The sequence below is a fragment of the Ips typographus genome, linkage group LG11 (assembly GCF_016097725.1).
Source record: "Ips typographus isolate SLU linkage group LG11, UJ_Ityp_2.0, whole genome shotgun sequence".
Lineage (NCBI taxonomy): Eukaryota > Metazoa > Arthropoda > Insecta > Coleoptera > Curculionidae > Ips > Ips typographus.
Genome location: NC_138432.1, coordinates 5,401,487 through 5,422,901, shown reverse-complemented (window position 1 = coordinate 5,422,901; position 21,415 = coordinate 5,401,487). Strand labels below are relative to the sequence as shown.

The following is a 21,415-nucleotide window of genomic DNA, read 5'->3' as shown; positions in this document are numbered from 1 at the left end:
GGTAGACCCAATAAAACTGTAGTTTAAAAGCATAGTTTTGCCTGGAAGATAACTGCAACAAAAGTACAAAAAAAAGTATCAGTGTATTAAGAAATTCAAACAAAAAATATTAAAACTAGCACAAAACATTGTGGTTCTAGTGCAAAAAGAAACGAAAACAATAATTCTGTTCTACTTGTTCAACGATAAAAAAACATCCTTTGCAACGCCAGTTAAACTTAAAAAATAATTTAACTGCAACTTTTACTGACCTAGCGGTCGCAACATTTAAAATAAATCGCGTCAGTTCACATTTGGTTCGCTTGGCAAATAAAATTTGTAGTTAAACCTTAAATTTCGGTCGGTAAAAAACCATTCCTTGTAACTTCTACCCTAACTTAATCATCCTTTAAAAAAATAACACTTTCATATAACAGTAACACTGGTAAACGTATCATGGTCAACTGATCAAATTTAAGATCTACGTGCCTCCGATCCGGGTTTCTTGGGGGTCCCGCGACGAAATCCCCTTCCGCGCGCTATTGGTGGAAAGTCCTGATCGCCACTACCTTTAAAATTAAACATTTTGATTGGAACAGTTTGGACTTGCGAGCTTAAATCCTAACCTGTTGCCGAATAGTCAGGATTATTAGTCCAGCCGGGCGTTTTCAGGCTGGAACTAGAAGCCAAAGACAGTCTGGCTATTCCATTTTCTAAGGCCGTTGCTGAAATATTTTTAAGTTACAGAGCAAGCCAATGTTGTTGGCGGTTACGTCATAATGAATACAGTATGATGTTAGAGCTTTTCAGAAATGTGATCTGAGATCAGAAGGCGAACTATGTAACGAATAGCAAAAACATTTTTTTGCTATCATAGAAAGCCCTTCTCTATCCTAATATAATACTCTCTACGTTTCGAATGAGGTCTTGCTATGATTTTTTCTCTTTTGGGGCTATGAAATTTTGTATTTTGATTGACATCTTTCTATTCCGTCGTCTTCTAAAATTCAAATGTTTTGTGTTTTAACCTTTATGCCCGTCATTAGAAAGAGGATAAAAAATGTTACAAAATATCGGTTGAGCAAATTTTCTAGCTTTTTCAGTTTTTGAGAAATTTCAATTCGAAAATTGTGTCACTTTTTGTGAGTTTGCAGCGTTGTTGCTAGGTTTGAAGCCTTGTGAAGCTGTAATTTGCACTTCAATCTAGATTTTTTATATATCATTAGAAAGAGGATAAAAAGTGTTACAAAATGTCGGTTGAGCGAATTTTCTAGCTTTCTCAGTTTTTGAGAAATTTCAATTCGAAAATTGTGTCACTTTTTGTGAGTTTGCAGCGTTGTTCTCAGGTTTGAAGCCTTGTGAAGCTGTAATTTGCACTCCAATCAACGTGTCAACATTGTGTCAATAAGGTTGGGTCAATTTGATTGATTTTTTTTTTTGATTTTGTTTTCTATTGTGTTTGCACTCCCCCGTTCTTTGTTTTTGAGTTTTTAATTAAAGTGTTAATGTATCTATTAGTTATTTAGTTATAGCTATTAAGTACTCCAATAAATAACGACTATTAATTGCAAATACGCTCGAATAATATGGGATATAACACAAGATTTTAAATACAGTTTTCAATCACAACAAAAACAGAAAACTGTGCTAACTGGCAATCTACCAATGCATACAACTAGTTAAAAAAAGAGCGCAATAGTCTGCAACCAACTGCTAACGTTTGTAAACGTCAAACTCACTGATGACGTACAACGGCAGAAGACTATATTTATTCTAATAATCCAAAACAGTAATAAAAACAAAAACTAACAGATAAAAAAAACAATAGTTTACTTACGCTTACTTCTTCCTGTAGCTCCAGCGTAGCTTTTACCTTGAGAGCTAGTAACGGTTTGGGCAGAGTAGGCTGAAGCACGCTGCAATAAAAAAAATTGGAAATCAGAATCATTTCTATTAAAACTGGCAAACGTGTAAAAGAATTATAGAATTTATGAACCACTGTAATCTAATTAACAAAAACCAGCACGGATTTATAAAGGGAAAATCAACACAAACGGCATTATATCAATTTATACAATCAATCATTAAGCACTTTGAAAATTTCGAAGGCCTATGACTGTCTACATCGAAAAATCTTATTAAATAAAATGGAAAAATATGGTATAAGGGGGCAACCATTGGAGTGGGTAAGGTCATACTTGCAAAACAGGCAGCAAATAGTGGCTGTCACTAAAGATGGTCAATCTAGTAGGTCAGGGACTCTTTCGAACGATTATGGAATAGCACAAGGTAGCATTATAGGGCCAATCCTCTTTGTAATTTTCATAAACGACTTGTATTCGGTAGCAGATGAACCATGACAAACTATTATTAACTATGCCGATGACACCAACTTGTTGATTGGAGACAAAAATAGTTTGAATCTAGTAAGCAACAGTCAATGTTTTACGTCTAAAATTGAAGCAAGGTTTGCTGACAACGGCTTAATTTTGAACGCAGAGAAAACTGATTTAGTCCTGTTCAGGACAAAACAATCAAACTTTGGTAAACTGGAAGGACGCCCGATTGTCGGAAAAGACATAACAGTATCTGAAAACACGAGGTTCCTAGGGGTTTATCTGGATGAGAACCTTGACTGGTCTTTTCATTTGGATAAACTCTTGAAAACTTTGGGAACTATCTGCTACGGAATACGATTCACTGGTAAATATCTAAGTGAGCAATGTCTAAAAATTCTGTATAGCGCCAATTTTGAATCCAGACTGAAGTATGGTATTATGTTCTGGGGCCGAGATGGTAGGGTTCAGAACATTTTTATTGCTCAAAAACGAGTTATGAGAATAATTAAAAAAATGGATTATCGGCAATCATGTAGAAACACTTTCAGGTTAATGGGACTAATGACAGTATACGCTCTGTATATATATGAATGCTTAATGTTCTTTTTCAACAACAGAAGTTTATTTTTTCAGAATCCACAGGTAAACAAATATAATACAAGATTAACCCATCAAATTATGTATCCAACACACCAGCTGCAAATAACAGAAAAAACTCCCCACTATATGTGTATAAAGCTCTTCAATAAGTTACCTATGGATATTAAAACAATTGTGAGTAACCAAAAATTTAAAAGGGAGCTAAAAAAGTTATTAATCCAATTGGAACCCTATCATCTCGACGATTACCTAAACATGTAGAGGTTGAACTCTCCTGTATTGAATGAGTATACTATATCATAAGTATAAGAATATACCTAAGTAATCTTTCTTTTGCTGACGCAATTTCATTTTGTTGTATACGTTGTTTATGACAATCTTGAAATAACGTTACTATTTCTAATATTATTAAAACTTTACAGTACATACAGAATGAGAGCGGCTGCTGGCCAAACTAGGAAAATCTTCATCCAAAGTGGCTGAGGAACATGAGTCAGCATATTCACTGGTTAGAGATTCGGTCTCCCATATCTCAGACCCAAAATCGCTGCTATAATCCTAGAAATTCCATAAAGTTCCTGATCAACAAGTCTACTACATTGCAGTGTAAAAAGCTTACACTTTGTAAGCTGCGAGTAGATGTGGAGCGTCTGCCACTAAAACTTTCCCTGCTACTATTATTCGGTATAGCCGAGGGTAGAACTGAACGCGCAGGAATGTGTTGTCCTTCGATCAACTCAATATTCAATTCACGACAGCAGTTATCGCTAATAATAAAGGCATATCTACAGACAATCGATTTGCTGCAGTACAAAGGGTTTTCACTAAGGGCATGAAACTAGAAATACAGACAATTATGATGATTTTTCAGAGGAGAGAAGAAATGACTCACCTCGCACGCAATATCTGGTACATAGGCGTAAACATCTTTTTCAATTTCACGTCCGCTAAAGTTTGTCGAAGTCCACACCTCGTCTCCGGCTGCGGAGTTTTTTAAATGGAAAAGCATCAAGTGAATATCATACACCCTATAATTTTCAGCGGATGGTTCGTCCACCTCATACAGACGTACCCAATCGTCCAGAATTTTCTGAACTATTTTAACGTCTTTGTTATTGGCGTAGAAGATTGGTCGGCCCGAGCCGGGAACAGTTTTTCTCTGCATGCATTATTGCAATATAAAACAAAGTTACGTAAAATTCCCACCCTACCTCGATAAATTCTCTCAACGCCATATACACCTCAAATTGGTTGTTTTGCTGATCTTCAGATGGAAGATTAATCATGTGGGTTTCTTGAGAATGCTGTTTAGCAGAAAATGCGTATCCAATGGGGAGTGGACCTAGTAATACTTAATAATAAGTGATTTTCTTGGGTCACTTTTAAAGCCACGCCATTTCGAAACGAATTGGACTGTCAATTGACTAGATTTATTGGTTTTTTTGCTGAGGTAAAAACTTTTACTTTGATGCACTGTAACTGTACAGGGTGAGTCAACGGTAGAGTTAAGTTCACTATCTCATTAGTTACGAGAAATACAAAAAAATGTTAAATACAAAAGTTTCAAGAGAATATTGAGATTGAGATGCATAGTTTAAAATTATTTTTGGATATACAGGGTACATAAAGGCGAGGCAGATAAAACATTTTAAACACATTTTTAGATCCTCTATAAAATTTTAATACTTTTCTGTTAATAATAGCATATACCTAAACCTAACAGATTTTCTAATATTTCAATTTTTTCAGCAAAATATTAGTTTTTACTATGATAGAAAATTGTCTGTATCACCATTGTTTCTAAAAGTAGAATACTAATATTTGGTGCAAACGTTCTACAGGAATGACAAAAAAGATTTATCCAAGTAAACTTGCATTAGATGCTACAGGCCGTTCAATTTTTTACCCCGGATTCTTTATTCTCACTCTGTTTAATCCAAACAATACGGAATGCAATATGACATATTTTGCAACTACAGTCTAGTGTCTTGAAAATAAGGATTTTTTTTCAAGAAAATAAAGAAAATTTATTTATTTAATTTATAGAAAAGGTACATTTTTGTAGGGATGTCAAGTGTTTACCATTATAGTTAGTTTTAGTAGGATTGTATGTAGTTATTAAGAAAATTAACAGTATTACTTGATGAACTTCAAAGGAGGTGAAAAAGGTGGTACGTGGAGGTAGAAGGTGGGAAAAAAGGTTTTTTTTTTTGTTTTTGGTTGTTGATTGTCAAGAGAGACTTAAAAAAAGAGAGAGAGACATAAAAAATTCGAGCAAAAATCAGACTATTGAAGATCCGGGGATCTAAGAAAGCTTTTTCCTTCCGGAACGGAAGTTACTGGGTGTAATACTGAGTGCTACCAGCAATTGTACCGTCTAGTCCACGTTATGACATGGAGCAGATTGTGATAAAGGACCTATTCCAGAAGTGGTTAAATCGATAACCGAGGAGGCCTCCCGGCTGTTAGCGAGATACAGCCTTTGCAGTTAAAAATCCACCTCAACGGAAAAGAAGAAGATTGGTCAACTGACGGTTTATTTTCGACAATTTGGACTCTTTGACGAAGAGTATTAGTTGTAAGTAGTTTGTAATTTTTTGTATTAAAGATATTTGTAGTTTCAATGATATATTTAGAAGCAGGATTTTTAGGTAGAAAGTAAGTTAGATAGGTTTAGTTATTTACCTTAAAAATAACTTGGCATCCCTATTATAGAATTTTTATTCAAGCTTATTTATTTAAATTTTCTTTATTTACTAGATTATTAGAATGAATGGTCAGGGTGAATCTGATGCCAGTTATGATGATATTATCATGCAACTAGGAGGTGAGGGAGATTTGAGTAAATCTCATCTTCAGGATGATAATAATCATGACACTAGCTAAAAATTGTTTTTCCTTTAACGTTTTTTCAAAACTTCGTATATTTTCGGAGAAGCCCGGAAGTAATCGGAATAGTTCAAATGTTAAAACGGCACATTACTCTAAATTTGCCCTAATTTTAATAATTTTAATACCGTTGCTGAGATCCCAATGATGTGGCTCGCAAAAAAGTGAAATATTCAAGTAATCTTACCCGACAAAATGTGAACATCTCAGGATATGACTCCTCCGCTTTCTTATCAAAAAACCTTGTTTGAACTTAAACTCAAGAAAAATAAAACTCACCTGGCTCAATCATCCTGTGAAATATGTTTTCAGGTTTGACGCCTTCGCGAAGATTGAAAGCCAAAACACCAATTTCCGCGGGCAAAAACTCATCAGAGCTGTTGGCGTAGCAAAAAAAGTTGCAATGAACGAAGAAAAACGTTTCCGTGTCCAGCGCTGAAACCACCAATCATTTAACCCTATCAACACCCAAAACTGTTGAAGGCAGTACCATTCCGTTTCTTGGCGTCTTCAATTATACACCTAATGTTTGCCCTAGCTATACCTTCAGCCTCGTTTTTCTTGCTAAATTCTTGAGTTATTTGGTCGACACTGAGTCCTTCAGACGTTAATCTTGTTGATTCACCCCTCATATTTTTCGCCATTTGTTCATAAGGTTGTTTTTGGCTACGAGACATGTTCTACAATTTACCAATATTTATGTAGCGAAATTTATAATGTAGGAATTAGGATAATTTACCGCCCACAATGGAGCTGCACCATCACAAGCTTCTTTCATGGATTTGAACTTTCTCCCTTGTTTGTTCATAAGTTCTTGAGCAAATAACGCAAAAGCGTTCAATTTTGCTTGTTTTTTGGGCGGCATTATTATAACTGAACTGTTTGATGAAAAATAACTGAAATTTTGCAATAAGCTCAATAAAATTTTGCATAAAAAGTAACTAAAAGTTTTAAATTTATTTTTGGTAAATCTGTACTATCAAAGTAATAATAATTCAAATATGGTAAGTTTTGTGCTATTAAATAAGACTCTCTTTACAGTTATCATTGCTGGATTTAAAAGGGGGCTATTTTTGAAAGCGGTGTAAAATGGAAAAACACAAATTTACTAATTGAGATTACTGGCATACCAGTGGGGCAAGTAAATCTATGCATGTGTAAACTCTCCTTTAAGCTAAATATAATGATTCATCAAAAAGCTAATTTACTCTTTAAAGTCAAATACTTTAATGAATAACTTTTATAGATTTACTAAAAATCCAGTTTAAGTTAAGTTTGGTTTTGACTGTGATCTTCTGGGACATGATTTGCAAAAAGTAGGGTCTATATTGATTATAAGTTTGTATAAAGTAAAAACTAATTCTTACTTTCTTCTCTCCTCCAATGTCTGTGATTTTGATTAATGTGTCAGATGCAATTTGTGCAATACACAGTTTACTTTCATACTATTTCAAACATGTAAGAACATTGGATTTTAGAAGATTTGAATTTCCCAATCATAAAAAAGTCATAGACTAAATACTGATTATTTGCTTAGTTTGTCACACTGTATTTTCAAATTTAAAGAAAATGCTATTTTATGGACATTATCTCTCTAATCTTTATGTAATACTCAAGCTGACTTGTAAATTTGTTCCATCATTAGTCACTTAAAATTTCTGAATACAGACAATTCAAAGGACTCAATATTATTGCCTTGAAAATGATGTTTACCTGCCTACTATTTAATACTTGATTTATGGCAGGGTTGTAAACAGGTATTTAAAGCTTTTCTCAAGCTAAATTTGACTGTGACAGCACTGTGTGAGTGTCCTTAAATACACCACTGAACAGACATTATACCTGTGTTACTTGTATGGATAGTTTATTTGAATTCTACAATTCTACCTAACCACTTTATTATTATTATTTATTATTATAATTAAAATATAAGGCTAACAGAGCTCAATTTGCTTGATGGAATTTGCAGGCACATTTCTTATCAATAACTCTGTAACATTAATGCCAAAGCATTGCAAAAGGAACAGAGAACAGGAATACTGACCTATCATCAGTCCTGAATTGAGGTTAGGTTAAGACCTTTTTTTTTCTTTACTGATACTTTTGAAATAACTCCTGTTATTACATGAAATATGGCGTTTTCGATAAAAATAGAAACTTGTTTATAACAAATGCATTTTGTAAATGAATACTTACTTATTCGGTTTCAGGTAAACTTTGTCATGAAAATTCGCGCTCTTTATTTACGCTATCAGCTACCATTAACCACTGAAAACAATGATTGATTAAGATTACTGATCATTAATACTTATAGGCAAAAGTGCAAAACTGGCTTGAACGGTTGAAATGGGTTCTGTTCTGTAAAAAGCAAAATCTGCAGGAAAACAGCAAGCAAGGATTGCTTACTGCTTACCAAGTAAAATAGGAATATTAAAAAAAAAAATATTTGCTGTCAGAGACAGATTCAAAAGTGAAAGATGTCAAATTTCAAATTTTGTCATTAATGAAAAGAAGAAAATAGAAGAAGTTAACCTGACCTAACCTAACATTTTGGCGGGATTCAAATTCAAGCAAGATAAAGCCAAAGTTTAAACAACAAATCAAATACCGAATTACCTAATTTAAAAAACTATTCAACAATGACGGAAGAATCATTTGCGGCCCTTAATCTGGACTTAGTCCAGCAACAAAACTTTGTACGATTCTTCAGAGGATTACCAGAAAAGTCTTTATCTACGGTACGTTTCTTCAATCGCACAGAGTACTACACTTTGCACGGGGACGATGCAAAACTGGCAGCAGACTACACCTCCAAAATCATTAAGTACATGGGGGAGCACCCGAAGCTCAGTTATGTCTGTCTAAATAAGCACGACATGGAAAGCTTAGTGAGAGAACTGTTGTTAGTCAGACAGTATAGAGTCGAGGTGTATGTGAAAGTTTCTGGCAAAAACAATGATTGGCAACTGGAGTACAAAGGTTCACCAGGCAATCTGACTCAATTCGAAGAGATTTTGTTTGAAAATGCTAGCATGGATTCATCCAACTCAGTCATGGCAGTTAAAGTTGGTAAAAATAAAAGTCTTGCTGTAAGTAATGTTAATACTACAGATCTAACTTTTGGAGTGTGTGAATTTTCTGATAATGAATGTTTGACTGAGCTGGAAGCTTTACTGGCACAGATTGGCCCTAGGGAATGCATCATTCCTAGTGGTGATAATCCAGAATTAAATACCTTAAAAACTGTTTTGGAGCGTAATGGAGTTTTAGTTGCTAAAGTTAAAAGAACTGACTTTAATTCTGATGACATTGTTCAGGATTTGAATAGGTTGTTATTCTTTCAAAAAAACCAAGAAAGAAAAGCTGAAATTTTTCCTGAAACTAATTTAAAAGATGCAATGGGCTCTTTACAAGCAGTAATTAAATTTTTGAATCTTACTGGCAGTGAGACCAACTTCAACCAGTACAGATTAAAAATTATAGAAGTCCAGAGATATGTAAGAATTGACAATGCTGCTCTGTATGCCTTAAACATTTTACCTAAACCAGCATTCAACAGTGAAGGAGCTCCAGTATTCACAAACATTCCTAAATCACACAGTTTAATTGGAATCTTAAATAACTGTATCACCCCACAAGGCAGAAGGCTCCTAGAACAGTGGATCAAGCAACCTCAGAAAGATTTCAACTTGATTCAAGAAAGGCTGGATATTGTGGAGTCTTTAGTTAAAAACTCTGAAGTTAGATCTATCATTAGTAAAGAGGCACTGACAAGAATTCCAGACTTGATGATGCTTTCTAAAAAATTGTCAAGCTGTAAAGCCAAGTTACAAGACTGTTATCGCCTATATCAGGCAATTAATTACTTGCCATCTTTAATTAGGGTGTTAAAACAGTTGGACAACAAGTCTGTGAAGGATGTTTTTGTGGAATCTTTGATGGAACTTGGTACTGACATGAATAAGTATCAAACAATGATAGAGACTTTGTTGGACTTGGACTTAGTTGACAGGTAAGTAAAACTTAGGAGTATCTTATTAAATGTATTATTATGATTTTGTTAAGAGGTAGAAAAATTCTGAAGAAGGTTTTAAGGATTTATAAATAAATCAGGAGAATAGTTTGAGTAGTCAATATCCCTCAATAATAGCCTATGCTAAGCCTCTAATAGTAATTTTGCAATGGTCAGAGGCTTTAAAGGCCCATTTACAAATGCCAGAGAGCTCTGAAAATGTCTTTCATCAATTTAAAATTGTCAGAAGCCTGTAATAGTCATTTTGCAACTGTCAGAGGCCTGAAGACCTATTTACAATTGTCATAGGCTTCTGAAAAGGTTTTTTAGTAATTTAGAATTATTAGAAGCCTCTAGTAATCATTTTGCAACTGTCAAAGGCTTTAAAGACCCATTTACAAATGTCAGAAGGCTCTGAAAATGTCTCAGTAATTTAAAATTGTCAGAAGCTTCTAATAGAGATTTTTCAACTGATAGAGGCTGTTAAAACGTTCTTCCAGTCATTCAGATTTGCCAGAATCTGTAATAGTCATTTTGCAACTGTCATAGGCCTTAAGACCTATTTAGAATTGTCAGAGGCTTCTGAATAGGTTTTTTAGTAATTTAGAATTGTTAGAAGCCTCTAGTAATCATTTTGCAACTGTCAATGGCTTTAAAGACCCATTTACAAATGTCAGAAGACTCTGAAAATGTCTCAGTAATTTAAAATTGTCAGAAGCCTCTAATAGAGATTTTTCAACTGTTAGAGGCCTCTGAAATGTTCTTCCAGTCATTCAGATTTGCCAGAAACCTGTAATAGTCATTTTGCAACTGTTAGAGGCCTCTGAAACGTTATTTCACTGGCTTTTCTCGTTTACAGTTTTGTATTTACTTACAACTATTTTTGTATTTAAGGTGCGAGTTTTTGATTAAAAGCAACGTAGACCCTGAAATAAGCGAATTGCACAAAGGGAAGCAAGGTATTGAAGAAAAAATGCAGAAACTACTAAAAAAAGCTGCTAATGACTTGGGACTGGAAGAAGGTAAATCCATCAAGCTGGAATGTAATCCACAACACGGCTACTTCTTTAGGATAACCAAAAAGGAAGAGCAGGCACTAAGACAAGTATTTTTTTTTAAATCTGTCTCCTGAATTATTCTAATCAAATTATTTTTTTTCTTTACAGACGAAAAGTTACAAAATAATCGACGCGGTGGCAGGTGGAGTACGTTTCGGGAACGAAAAACTAACATTCCTCAATGAAGAGTATTCGGCTGTTAACGAAAAATACGAAGAACTGCAAAAGGAAATGGTGGACGAAATGTTGAAAGTGGCCGCGGGTTATGCGGACACAGTTAGGAGTATTAATATGATTTTAGCCAAACTGGACGTCCTGACTTCTTTTGCTGTGGCTGCAGTGTCTGCTAGAGTTCCTTACGTCCGACCCCAAATCAAACCAATGGGCGAGCGGGTGTTAAAATTGAAGAAAGTACGCCACCCGTGCTTGGAACAACAAGATCAAATGGATTTTATCCCAAATGATGTGGATTTTGACAAGAGTGATAAGACTTTCTATATCATCACAGGCCCTAACATGTGCGGTAAAAGCACTTACATTCGATCCATAGGAGTGTGTGTTTTGATGGCGCACATAGGATGTTTTGTGCCTTGCGACGAAGCTGAAATATCGGTAGTTGACGGTATTTTAGCTCGAGTTGGTGCTGACGATTGTCAGGTAAAAGGATTGTCCACTTTTATGCTTGAAATGATCGAAACTTCCACAATCATTAAAACCGCAACCGAAAATTCTTTGGTAATTATCGACGAATTAGGAAGAGGAACGTCAACATATGATGGATGTGGTATAGCGTGGTCTTTAGCTGAGCATTTAGCAACTCAAGTGAATTGTTTCTCACTATTTGCAACCCACTTTCATAAAATCACCAAATTAGCGGACGAATGCCCGACTGTGGGAAATTTACACGTATCCGCGGTGTGTTCTAGTGACGCAATCACGCCACTCTATCAAGTTAAACCAGGGGAATGTGACAGAAGTTATGGTATTCACTGCGCCAAAATCGCGGATTTTCCTTCAGACGTTTTGGAGTTGGCTTCGGAAAAGTTAAAGGATTTAGAACACCATGAAGGAATGAATTTAGTTCAGGACTTGGAACCCACACTAAAAAAGGAAGCTGTAAAGGACGGGGATCGAATCGTAAAGGAGTATTTAAAACAACTGAAAACTGCAGCTGAAAGCGGATCTGAGGAAGAAGTTCAAACGTTATTGGGTAGAATCAAAGGAGAGATAGAACAAATCGATAATCCATTCATTAAAGGACTTCTAAAAGGACCAGTAACTAGTTAGTAAAACAACAGTCTGCGAACTTTAATTCCCTTGTTGATTTGTTAGTACTTAATAAAAGAATAAATAGAAACAAACCACTAGTCTCATTGAACTAAATAAGTGAGTTGTTTACCAACATCTACGGTTTTACCGTTCTGCTGTACGCTGATCTGCGACTTTTCCAAATCAACTTTGAAAATCGCATCGGGCGAAAGTGGCAATTTGCCTTTTAAAGGCTCACTAAATAAAGGCATGCTAACTGGTCCCTTGATGGGATCTTCAAAACGATACAATTGAACTTGTTCCGGTTCTGTAATTAAACAGGTTTAAGTTATAATTGGTTAACTGTAAAAATAACGACTAATGACTAATTCGGCGTTGAAGATTGAAGAGAATATATTATTAGTAAATTACAGCACTGCACGTTGGGCTATTGTGTTAATGCATTTTCTATGAAACGTGGTTGTTTATAAAAGCATTAGTATTACTTGAAAACAAGTTTACAAGAAGTTTTATTAAGATCCATAATATGTAAAAACATTTCCCAGATATTACAAGGAAATGATTTTTTTACAGAGAAGCATTTAGACTGTTTTGAAATCTTTGTCGAGACTAGTTGAAGAGCATTTGGAAACTTCTGGACGGTTTTCAACTGCTGTAGAAGCAATTTGGAATTTCTATAGTGTTTTAGAAATATTTTGGATAGTTTAAAGACATATTGAAGGTTCTGGACTGCTTTAGAGATATTTCGAAACTCTAGACGGTTCTAAAAATTGTTGTGTGTACACACGGAAGCTTTTAGACTGTTTTGAAATCTTTTGAGAGCTGCTAGAGTAGTTGAAGAACATTTTGAAGCTTTTAGACTGTTCTAAATGCTTTTGGAAGCTTCTAGGCTGCTTCAGGAACATTTGGAAGGTTTTTGGACATTTTCAAGCGCATATTGAAGGTTTTGAAATGCTTTAGAGACATTTGGAATCTCTTAAACGGTTCTAGAAATCGTTGGAAGCTTTTAACATGTTCTACACCATTTACACATGTAGTTTAGAAAGCGTCAGTTGAATTTTAGAAACCATAAGATGGATTTAAAAAATATCACTTGTACTTCAGAAAAGGTACTTTCAATTTTAGAATAATAACTTTGATTTTCGAAATTGCAATTTGTATTTCAGATTAGTCACTTGTATTATAATAATAATAATAATAATAATAATAAAGCCGTTTATTTCCAACAGGCCGAGGCCCACTTACAGGAAATTGAAAAATAGTATACGAACACAAACTTAAATAATTAATAACTAAATACTAATAACTAAAAAAAAAAAAAAAATAGTATTATAGAAAAGAGCAGTTGGATTTTAGACATGGTCATTGGTAATTTGGAAAATTAAAGTTGAGCAAAAAAAGTAAATAAGTAAAAAAAGTAAATAGTTTAACGAATATTTTTAATAACATTGTGGTTTAAGCAGTTCAATAAAAAATCGATTTATCTCGAAAACCGTTTATTTTATCGAAATAAAGGAAGAGTACAATTTTTCGATAAAAATGTCAAGAGTATCATTAATGGCGTTTGCAGCTGAAAATAATGGCAGCTGTCAAAGTTTAAGCAAATTGTGTCTTAGGTCCAGTTAGTTTCAGCCTTTCGAAGACGAGATACCTGGTTTTTATGTCAAATAAAAGGTCTCTTTCGATAAAACATTAAACCCAATAATCATTACAATATACAAAGTGTTTCAAAAGTTACGGCCAAAAACGTTAATTGGAAGGCAGTTCTTTGGGACTCAATATTTTCCTTAGGAGTGGCTTTAAAAAAAAATATATGAACAAATCGTATTATTTTGACCTTCCCTGTATGCTCCCGGGAGATTGTCGTATAGTTATGGGACACCCTGTATATTTTATAAAATTAATACTCCCAATGGGCGGGTTTTTTTGTTTAAAGTGGTATTAAAAAAAAACAATGAACTAATAACCACATAGAAACACAAAAAAATCTGAAATTGAAATAACGCGTTCTAAAATACAAGTGACCTTTTCTGAAATACAAATGACGAATCTGAAATATAACTTACGTTTTCTAAAATCAAATTTACGATAATGAAATACAAGTTATAGATTCTGAAATCCAACTTATATTTTTAAAATCGAAGTGATATTTTCTAAACTACTGTGTATGTGTAAATGGTGTAGACAGTTCTAAAAATTGTGTGTACACACGGAAGCTTTTATACTGTTTTGAAATCTTGAGAGCTGCTAGAGTAGTTAAAGAACATTTGGAAGCTTTTAGGCTGTTTTAAATGCTTTTGGAAAATTCTAGGCTGCTTCAGGAGCATTTGGAATGTTTTTGTACAGTTTCAAGCGCACATTGAAGGTTTTGAAATGCTTTAGAGACATTTGGAATCTCTTACGACAGTTCTAGAAATCGTTGGAAGCTTTTAACCTGTTCTAGAAGCATTCGGAAGCTTTTGAGAGCTGCTAGAGTAGTTGAAGAACATTTTGAAGCTTTTAGACTGTTCTAAATGCTTTTGGAAGCTTCTAGGCTGCTTCAGGAGCATTTCGAAGGTTTTTGGACAGTTTCAAACGCATATTGAAGATTTTGAAATGCTTTAGAGACATTTGTAATCTCTTAGACGGTTCTAGAAATCGTTGAAAGCTTTTAACATGTTCTAGAAGCATTCGGAAGCTTTTAGAATGTTTTGAGAGCTGCTAGAGTAGTTGAAGAACATTTTGAAGCTTTTAGACTGTTCTAAAAGCTTTTGGAAGCTTCTAGGCTGCTTCAGGAGCATTTGGAATGTTTTTGGACAGTTTCAAGCGCATATTGAAGGTTTTGAAATGCTTTAGAGATATTTGGACGCTTTTAGACTGTTTGTAAATATTTTGAGAGTTGCTAGAGTAGTTGAAGAGCATTTGGAAAAAAGCTAAAGATAGACAAAGTCATTATTACCATTTACAATTGCCCAATAGCCCACTGTGCAGTGTTAAAGCTGCTTTTTTTGACCAATCATAGTCTGAAATTTACGCAATTGCTGCAGACTAGCCCTTCGCATAAGTAATAAAAATAAATTAAACTAAATTGATAGATTTACTTACTCTTAATTTGTTTGAAATGTTTTGCAAGCTTCTCTGCAATTTTCCGGTACGTATCACCGTCACTAACCACAATGTACTTGGAAAACAGTCCGGTAGAAGGAATTGGGTTGACCAGTTCAAGTTTAACTCCCGGTTTATTGGAAAACAAAACAAACGGTGATCCTGGGCAACATTCCTTCATTTTTTCACTGGCATCCGGATCGTCCGTGTATTTTACCACTACTTCTTCCACCTGCAAGGCTCATTGAAATCCCCAGCAATAAGAACCTCTACAAACACTCACATCAAGAGATTTGGCCAAGTAAACACTGTTGTTTCGCAGTATTTGAGCCTCGTCAAACTCCAAAGTTAGGGCGAGTGCCTTGAGCCCTAATTGGTCGGCTTTTTCCCTTGTGGCCTGCACGAAGGGCATTACTCGCTTCATATACTTTTTCAGTTCGTCTTTTTTGGCAAATTCGATGGACAAAGTTTTGTTGTCAGGAAGACAGCCACTTTTCTGTAACAAACCAACTTAACCGTCGCTTCAGGAACTTTATATGGGAAAAAGTACCATAAAGTGGTCTTTCAATACAGTTAGGATGCAGCTTTGCCAAGAAGGGAACGATTTGGCAACCCACACAGTGCAAACGTTCGGTTTTTCCACTGGAGGCGGATTGGGGTTTTGTTTCGACTTGATACCTTGTAAGTAGGTTTTTAAGTGTACTCTAAATGAGTGCGCAGTCTCCATTAGATACTCTGAAGCTTTGATGTCCACTTCATTTATTGTGCTTACAGAAGGCCAGGTGGCCTTAACAATACTAGTTTTCTGCAGAAAAACACGTTGAAATATTAACTTAACACGACGCTAGAAACACTTACGTTTCCTAGTAGTTCCCAAACTTTCTCAGCTACATGAGGACAAATTGGAGAGAGAATAAGGGCTTGCACTTCTATAAATCTGTATACACCAATATAGTTAAAGACTTTTGGCAGTTAAAAAAAATATTACCGAAGGATTAAGTCAATGTGCATCCCATCCAGTAAAGAAAGCTCCCTGTATTTGTCTCTGGTTGCTTGCAATTCAAAAAATCCTGTTCGCAGTGCCTCTTTAAACAGCATATTGCTGTAAAACTCCTCAGTCTCTTTGATTTTCAAATTAATTTCGCTTTGAAAAACTTTATCATTAAAAGTGTAGTTTTTCCCTGACCTGAAACATCCCCCAACTTGTAGGTTTAAACAAACTGTGATGAGTTAATACCTCAAACTGCTTTTTGTGCTCAAAATCTCTTTGACCCACTCAATAAAAGTGTACAATCTTAAAATCCCTGCATCGGCGGTTGCTTCAACAAAATTAGCATCCTCAACCGAATCTCCAGCATCGGCTAAGCACAATCTGAAAATATTTCCATCTCTGTTGGTTGCACAAACACATAAACCGAAAAACTTGCCTCATTCCGTCAGCGCTAAACTTTAAAAGAGCCTCCTTAAGGCTTAAGAAATTCCCATCGCTTTTGCTCATTTTAGCGGAATTTAGTAATAAGTGACCGTTAGCTCTGATGCTTCTAGGCCATTTCGATTCGTCATTAGGCCAAATCGCACAGTGATTATAAATGAAATAAGTCAAGTGGTTCTGCACTAAATCTTTACCCGATGTACGAACATCTACGGGATACCTAAAAGTTTATGCAAACGTATTAAAATATGAGATATCATCAGTAAGTATCACAGGGAGTTGATAATAAGTTGAAAATAATTCTTACAGACTTACCAGTACTCAAATTCTCTCCTCATGACGTCCAGTGTTTCTTTCTTAATTCCACACTTAGCCGGGTATTTAGCATCTTTAAAGAACACATAATCCCACACCTCAGGAGTGAGTTGTTCCGCTTTAATACCCAGAGCATTAGGCTTGTCACCTCGGAAAGAATTACCCTAAAACACACTATTAAACAACAAACAATCACCTGATAAATCATTAAAACCTGTAGTAAATGGGCTACTGTGTAATAAGCATTGTAAATTGTGGAATCTGACAAGGATTCAATTAACCACTGCTCATCCCACGGTAGTTTAGTACCCAAGCCGTACGTACGAGAACAGGCGTGTTCGTGTAACCAATCGATGCAACCAACAAAGTTTCGTTTGACTTCGTCGTGGTAAGTGTTAATTTTCTCTAAAGCCTTCTGAACCTGTGATTGTTCATTAACAATTTATTTACAGCACAAATTAAAATTAAATAATCCAACCTGTTTCTTCCAGGTTTCTTCACCATAATCTAAATACCACTGATCGCACAAAGCAACCACGCACTCATCACCTGAGCGCGAAATAATAGTTTTTTCAGGTTCATAATAAATCACCGCTTCCTGTTTATCCACCAGGGTTTTCTGAAGGGATTTTTTCACGTCTTGAATTTTTTTGCCTTTGTATTCGCCTACTAACATGACCTAAAGGAGATTACGATAAAAAATCTATTGCTTTAATATTAAAAAGCCTTTTTAAAATAACATTAAATGATTGAAATATTGTGTTTCATTTAATAGCCTCTACGACCGTTATGAATATGCCAAACCCCTCTAAATGCTACTGAGAACTTTCTGAACAATTTCAGAGCACTCTACAACTGTCTTAAACTTTCCCAGAACTGTTTTAAATTTCCGGAGACCATTAGGATAATTTTGAAAGTTCTGTAGATCCCTAAATGCTATTGAGAACCAGAGTTGAACTCTATTCTTAGAGTTGTTTTAAATGGTCAGAGGACTCTACGACCGTTTTGAATATACCAAGACTTCTAAATGCTATTGAGAACTATCTGAATTTTTTCAGAGGAGTCTTACACTTTTCCAGAACTGTTTTAAATTGACAGATGCCTCTAGGACCATTTAGAAAGTTTTTTAGACCCTTAATGCTATTGAGATCATCTAACAAGTGGCAGAGGCCTCTACAAGTGTCTTAACTCTTCCTAGGGTTGTTTAAAATTGTCAGAGGCCTCTACGACCGTTTTGAATATGCCAAACCCCTCTAAATACTACTGAGAACTTTCTGAATATTTTCAGAGGAGTCTACAAACTTTACCAGAACTGTTTTAAATCGACAGAGGCCATTTTAGGACCACCGACATACGTTTATTGTTAGTGAATGTGACGCAACAGTCAGAAGTCACTGAACACAAGTCAAATGGTAGCCCAAACAATAAAACTTACCCCATCATAAAATCCCTTCAAATAAACCATTTCTTTGGCTTGTGCCAATTTCTCCTTATCATTCTGGCTCTGGATTTTTAATCTGTCATAAGCAGTGACAGCTGATAAATTCCCAAACTCTGGCACTTCAATAATAGGAACTGCATCAAACGGCAGCACCATTTCGTCTTTGATGCCGTACTTTTCTCTAAAAGCCTGTTTTAACCCTTCATTTAAGTTTACCCAACAACTATTTAAAGGTTGCTAAATAACCTGTTTCTTTTTTAAGTCAGTTAAAGCAGCATAATCATCAGGTGAATCAGATGGTACACTGGTAACTACTCCAGTACCTTTATTGTCTTTGATGGTGAGCATAGGTAGGGCATAAATTTTGTTGTAAGTTGTCATGGGAGCTTTGAGGGCACAACCTAACAAGTCCTGTATAAAATACATTAAACATAATCTAATAGGTCTGTAAGTATAGCACTCACTTGACCGAAAACTTCAGCAACAACATCGAATTTACCCTCAACTTTAGTGAAACCTTGGTAACACATATTTCTAGCTGACCTGGATGTACACACAAACACTTCGCCCTTAACAGTCTCAAAAGCAATATACTTTATATCTGGATGAATCCAGCAGTTAGTTTGGCCGTACATAGTCTCAGGCCTTAGAGTAGCAGCAACAAAGAAAATTGTTTTTTTTGCTAAAGTTCTGTAAGTACCCTCAATGATAATACAAGGTGGTTTTTGGGGGATTTAATTTACTTTAGTTTTTCTGGTAGAGGCTCCAGAACTTTCATTTTAATCAGAGTGTACTCTTGAGGCCCCACACCTTCTCCAGATGACCTGTCATGGTCCATGCAAGGTTGTCCATCTTTCGGTGAGAAAATAGTATATCTTTTGCCAAACTTAATCTTATTTCTCTCCTTGAGTTTTAAAAATTGCCAGCGAATAAACGAATCATAGAAAGGGTTTACGTCAGTTGTAACAAAAGTACGACGCCAATCAACCTAATAATGTTTAAACTAAAACTCTGAACGAATTAAGCAAAAATACACGCACATGTATTCCAAATGCGGAAAGGTCTTCAACGGCTAAAGGAGGGAAATAATCCAGCCAATAAGTGGCGTCAGCAAACTTTTTAATATCTTGATCTTCCAGGCCTAAACTCTGCATGATCTGCCACTGAAACTTGGCAGATCCAGCTTTAGCAACGGCCTTACTCTTTTTGCCTTTACTTTTATCTTTAGGCACGCCATCATTATCCTCCTTAACCACCTGTTCTTCCTCATCCTCAGGAAACTTGGGAGGAAATCCGTACAGTTCCATTTCCCTTTTTAACTTGTCAGCACAAGCTTTAATTGGCATTCCAGTGCAATGGAAACCAAAAGGAAATAACACATTTTTTCCTTTCAGACGCTGATAACTGTAAAATTATTTATAAAAAAAATAGGTCTTGAAGCATGCAAAAACATACAGGGTGGTTTGAAATAACGAAAAACTGTTTTGCCTTGCATTTATGCAGAAACAACAAGTAGACCTTGTCACACTATTGGGTCACCCTGTATTTGATGAACAAATAGTGCTGTCTCTGTCACTGTGTGACTTTAGTTGAGAAAGAGGCAAAGCAAACCATCTTTACCAAAAATTAGTGTTACTCTTATTGAATTTATCATAAAGTAACATACAGTGTAGTGGTGTGGGCGTGGCTTTAATTAACTCATGACAATATTATATTCCCATGTTGTTTAATGTTTTTGTGATAACATCTTTGAGTGTGAAAGTATGACTTTGGCCATATTTTGCTGGTAAAACAGAGACTCTTTTATAAAACAGAGTTGAGGCTGTATAAAGCTGGAAAAGCGAATGTAACGTTACAATGACGTCATTAATATCAACTTCAATTTTGAGCTTATACCCTTAAAAGATCACAGAACAAATTACATTAGTTGATTTTTCAAAATAAGTATAGATGGCGTAACAAACCCCTTATGTCTCAGTATTTGATATTTTAATATATCATTTGAAATGGATATTGATAATTGCATATTTGCATTTGCAAGCATTTTTAGCTAAATAAAAATAGACTAACATAAAAATGATAGCTATAGGAGTTGTCCACTGTTCTTTTCTTCATTATGAAAACCTTTAAAAAACTTTTTTTATAAAATTACCCAAGTTAGCACTACACTGTGACTACCTATATCAAGTGGTGTAAACATTTTAACAACTATCTAATCTAAACTGTTTGATGTTAGTATTCATGGAAAACTTTACTATATTGTAGATGTTTTTAAAATTAAGTCCCTATTTTTAAACTTGTTTACATTGAAAAATTATAAATAAGACAACATTTAAGGGTTTGAATTGTTGCTTACCGAGCAGCAAACTCGCATTTGGACAATGAAAAAGTGTGTCCCAAATGCAGCCGACCATTCATATAGGGATAAGGAAAAGTGCACAGAAACTTCTCATCATTTGACTTTCTAGGCGCGCTAGGGGCATCAAACTCATGGATTTTCTCATTCTTCCATCGGGCCTGTACCTCGGACTCAATTTTTTGTAGGTATTCCACTTTAAAAGTGCCTTTTCTCTCAATGTTCGCCTACAAAACATTGCATCATTTCTAGTCAACCAGCAAAGCTATTCACTTGGGGATTATAAGGACACGTGACAGTTTATGGAATATACTTACCATTGAAAATTAGTGCACACAAACTTATTTCACTTTAATAAAATAAAAGTTAAATGTTTAAATTTAAACATACGGCGGCACACGTTTCTCGATTTTCGGCAACAACTATTTTGACATTTGCATTTTCCTAACCTCAAACTTCTACTTCTTTACTACTCTCTATAGTCTATAATTATTTTTTTAATTATTCATGATTCACTAACACAAAGTAAATAATACAGCAGAATACTGAATACATATCCATATTTCATAAATAATTATCAAAACAACGTAAATACTCTGCAATAAAACTTTTTAAAACAAAAAGAAGCTACAGCTGACTGC

The 21,415-nt window shown here is 35.0% G+C and overlaps 3 protein-coding genes across 4 annotated transcripts; 1 reads left to right on the top strand and 2 right to left on the bottom strand.

Moving 5' to 3' along the window:
- Positions 1-64: 64 nt before the first annotated feature.
- On the bottom strand, positions 65-8,239 carry mael (germ-plasm component protein maelstrom). 2 transcript variants are annotated; one of them, XM_081990207.1, is made up of 11 exons: positions 8,004-8,239; positions 6,547-6,703; positions 6,298-6,487; positions 6,087-6,242; positions 4,130-4,260; positions 3,811-4,077; positions 3,538-3,756; positions 3,348-3,476; positions 1,817-1,895; positions 606-704; positions 65-548 (listed from the first exon to the last, which is right to left on the bottom strand). In XM_081990207.1, exons 2-11 carry the CDS (start codon positions 6,670-6,672, stop codon positions 454-456), a joined length of 1,491 nt encoding a protein of 496 aa, XP_081846333.1. In that variant the 5' UTR covers positions 6,673-6,703; positions 8,004-8,239; the 3' UTR covers positions 65-453. The 2 variants fall into 2 exon arrangements, with proteins under 2 accessions (XP_081846333.1, XP_081846334.1); XM_081990208.1 differs by having other exon boundaries at positions 6,547-6,685.
- Positions 8,240-8,356: 117 nt separating this feature from the next.
- Positions 8,357-12,238, top strand: spel1 (DNA mismatch repair protein spel1). Its single transcript, XM_081990196.1, has 3 exons — positions 8,357-9,819; positions 10,714-10,924; positions 10,986-12,238. The coding sequence occupies exons 1-3, from the start codon at positions 8,447-8,449 to the stop codon at positions 12,162-12,164; spliced, it is 2,763 nt and encodes a 920-aa protein (XP_081846322.1). The 5' UTR covers positions 8,357-8,446; the 3' UTR covers positions 12,165-12,238.
- Positions 12,178-21,238, bottom strand: LeuRS (Leucyl-tRNA synthetase). The gene is made up of 18 exons (XM_081990191.1): positions 21,092-21,238; positions 20,775-21,001; positions 19,459-19,822; positions 19,162-19,406; positions 18,883-19,108; positions 18,665-18,829; positions 18,413-18,607; positions 17,456-17,656; positions 17,192-17,398; positions 16,978-17,141; positions 16,658-16,882; positions 16,468-16,602; positions 16,219-16,416; positions 16,089-16,167; positions 15,781-16,035; positions 15,514-15,726; positions 15,231-15,462; positions 12,178-12,453 (listed from the first exon to the last, which is right to left on the bottom strand). The coding sequence occupies exons 1-18, from the start codon at positions 21,092-21,094 to the stop codon at positions 12,248-12,250; spliced, it is 3,540 nt and encodes a 1,179-aa protein (XP_081846317.1). The 5' UTR covers positions 21,095-21,238; the 3' UTR covers positions 12,178-12,247.
- Positions 21,239-21,415: the final 177 nt, after the last annotated feature.

Bases quoted from the DNA above. Each gene is read 5' to 3' on its own strand.
- LeuRS (XM_081990191.1), bottom strand. The intron at 15,727-15,780 runs GTACTTTTTCCC...GGTTTGTTACAG, and splicing joins TATTGAAAGACCACTTTATG to AAAAGTGGCTGTCTTCCTGA. The intron at 15,463-15,513 runs GTGAGTGTTTGT...TGAGCCTTGCAG, and splicing joins ACTTGGCCAAATCTCTTGAT to GTGGAAGAAGTAGTGGTAAA.
- spel1 (XM_081990196.1), top strand. From the start codon at position 8,447: ATGACGGAAGAATCATTTGCGGCCCTTAATCTGGACTTAGTCCAGCAA. The intron at 9,820-10,713 runs GTAAGTAAAACT...TTTGTATTTAAG, and splicing joins GACTTGGACTTAGTTGACAG to GTGCGAGTTTTTGATTAAAA. The intron at 10,925-10,985 runs GTATTTTTTTTT...TTTTCTTTACAG, and splicing joins AAGAGCAGGCACTAAGACAA to ACGAAAAGTTACAAAATAAT.
- mael (XM_081990207.1), bottom strand. From the start codon at position 6,672: ATGCCGCCCAAAAAACAAGCAAAATTGAACGCTTTTGCGTTATTTGCT. The intron at 6,488-6,546 runs GTAAATTATCCT...GGTAAATTGTAG, and splicing joins GTGCAGCTCCATTGTGGGCG to AACATGTCTCGTAGCCAAAA. The intron at 4,078-4,129 runs GTAGGGTGGGAA...TAATGCATGCAG, and splicing joins CGTTGAGAGAATTTATCGAG to AGAAAAACTGTTCCCGGCTC.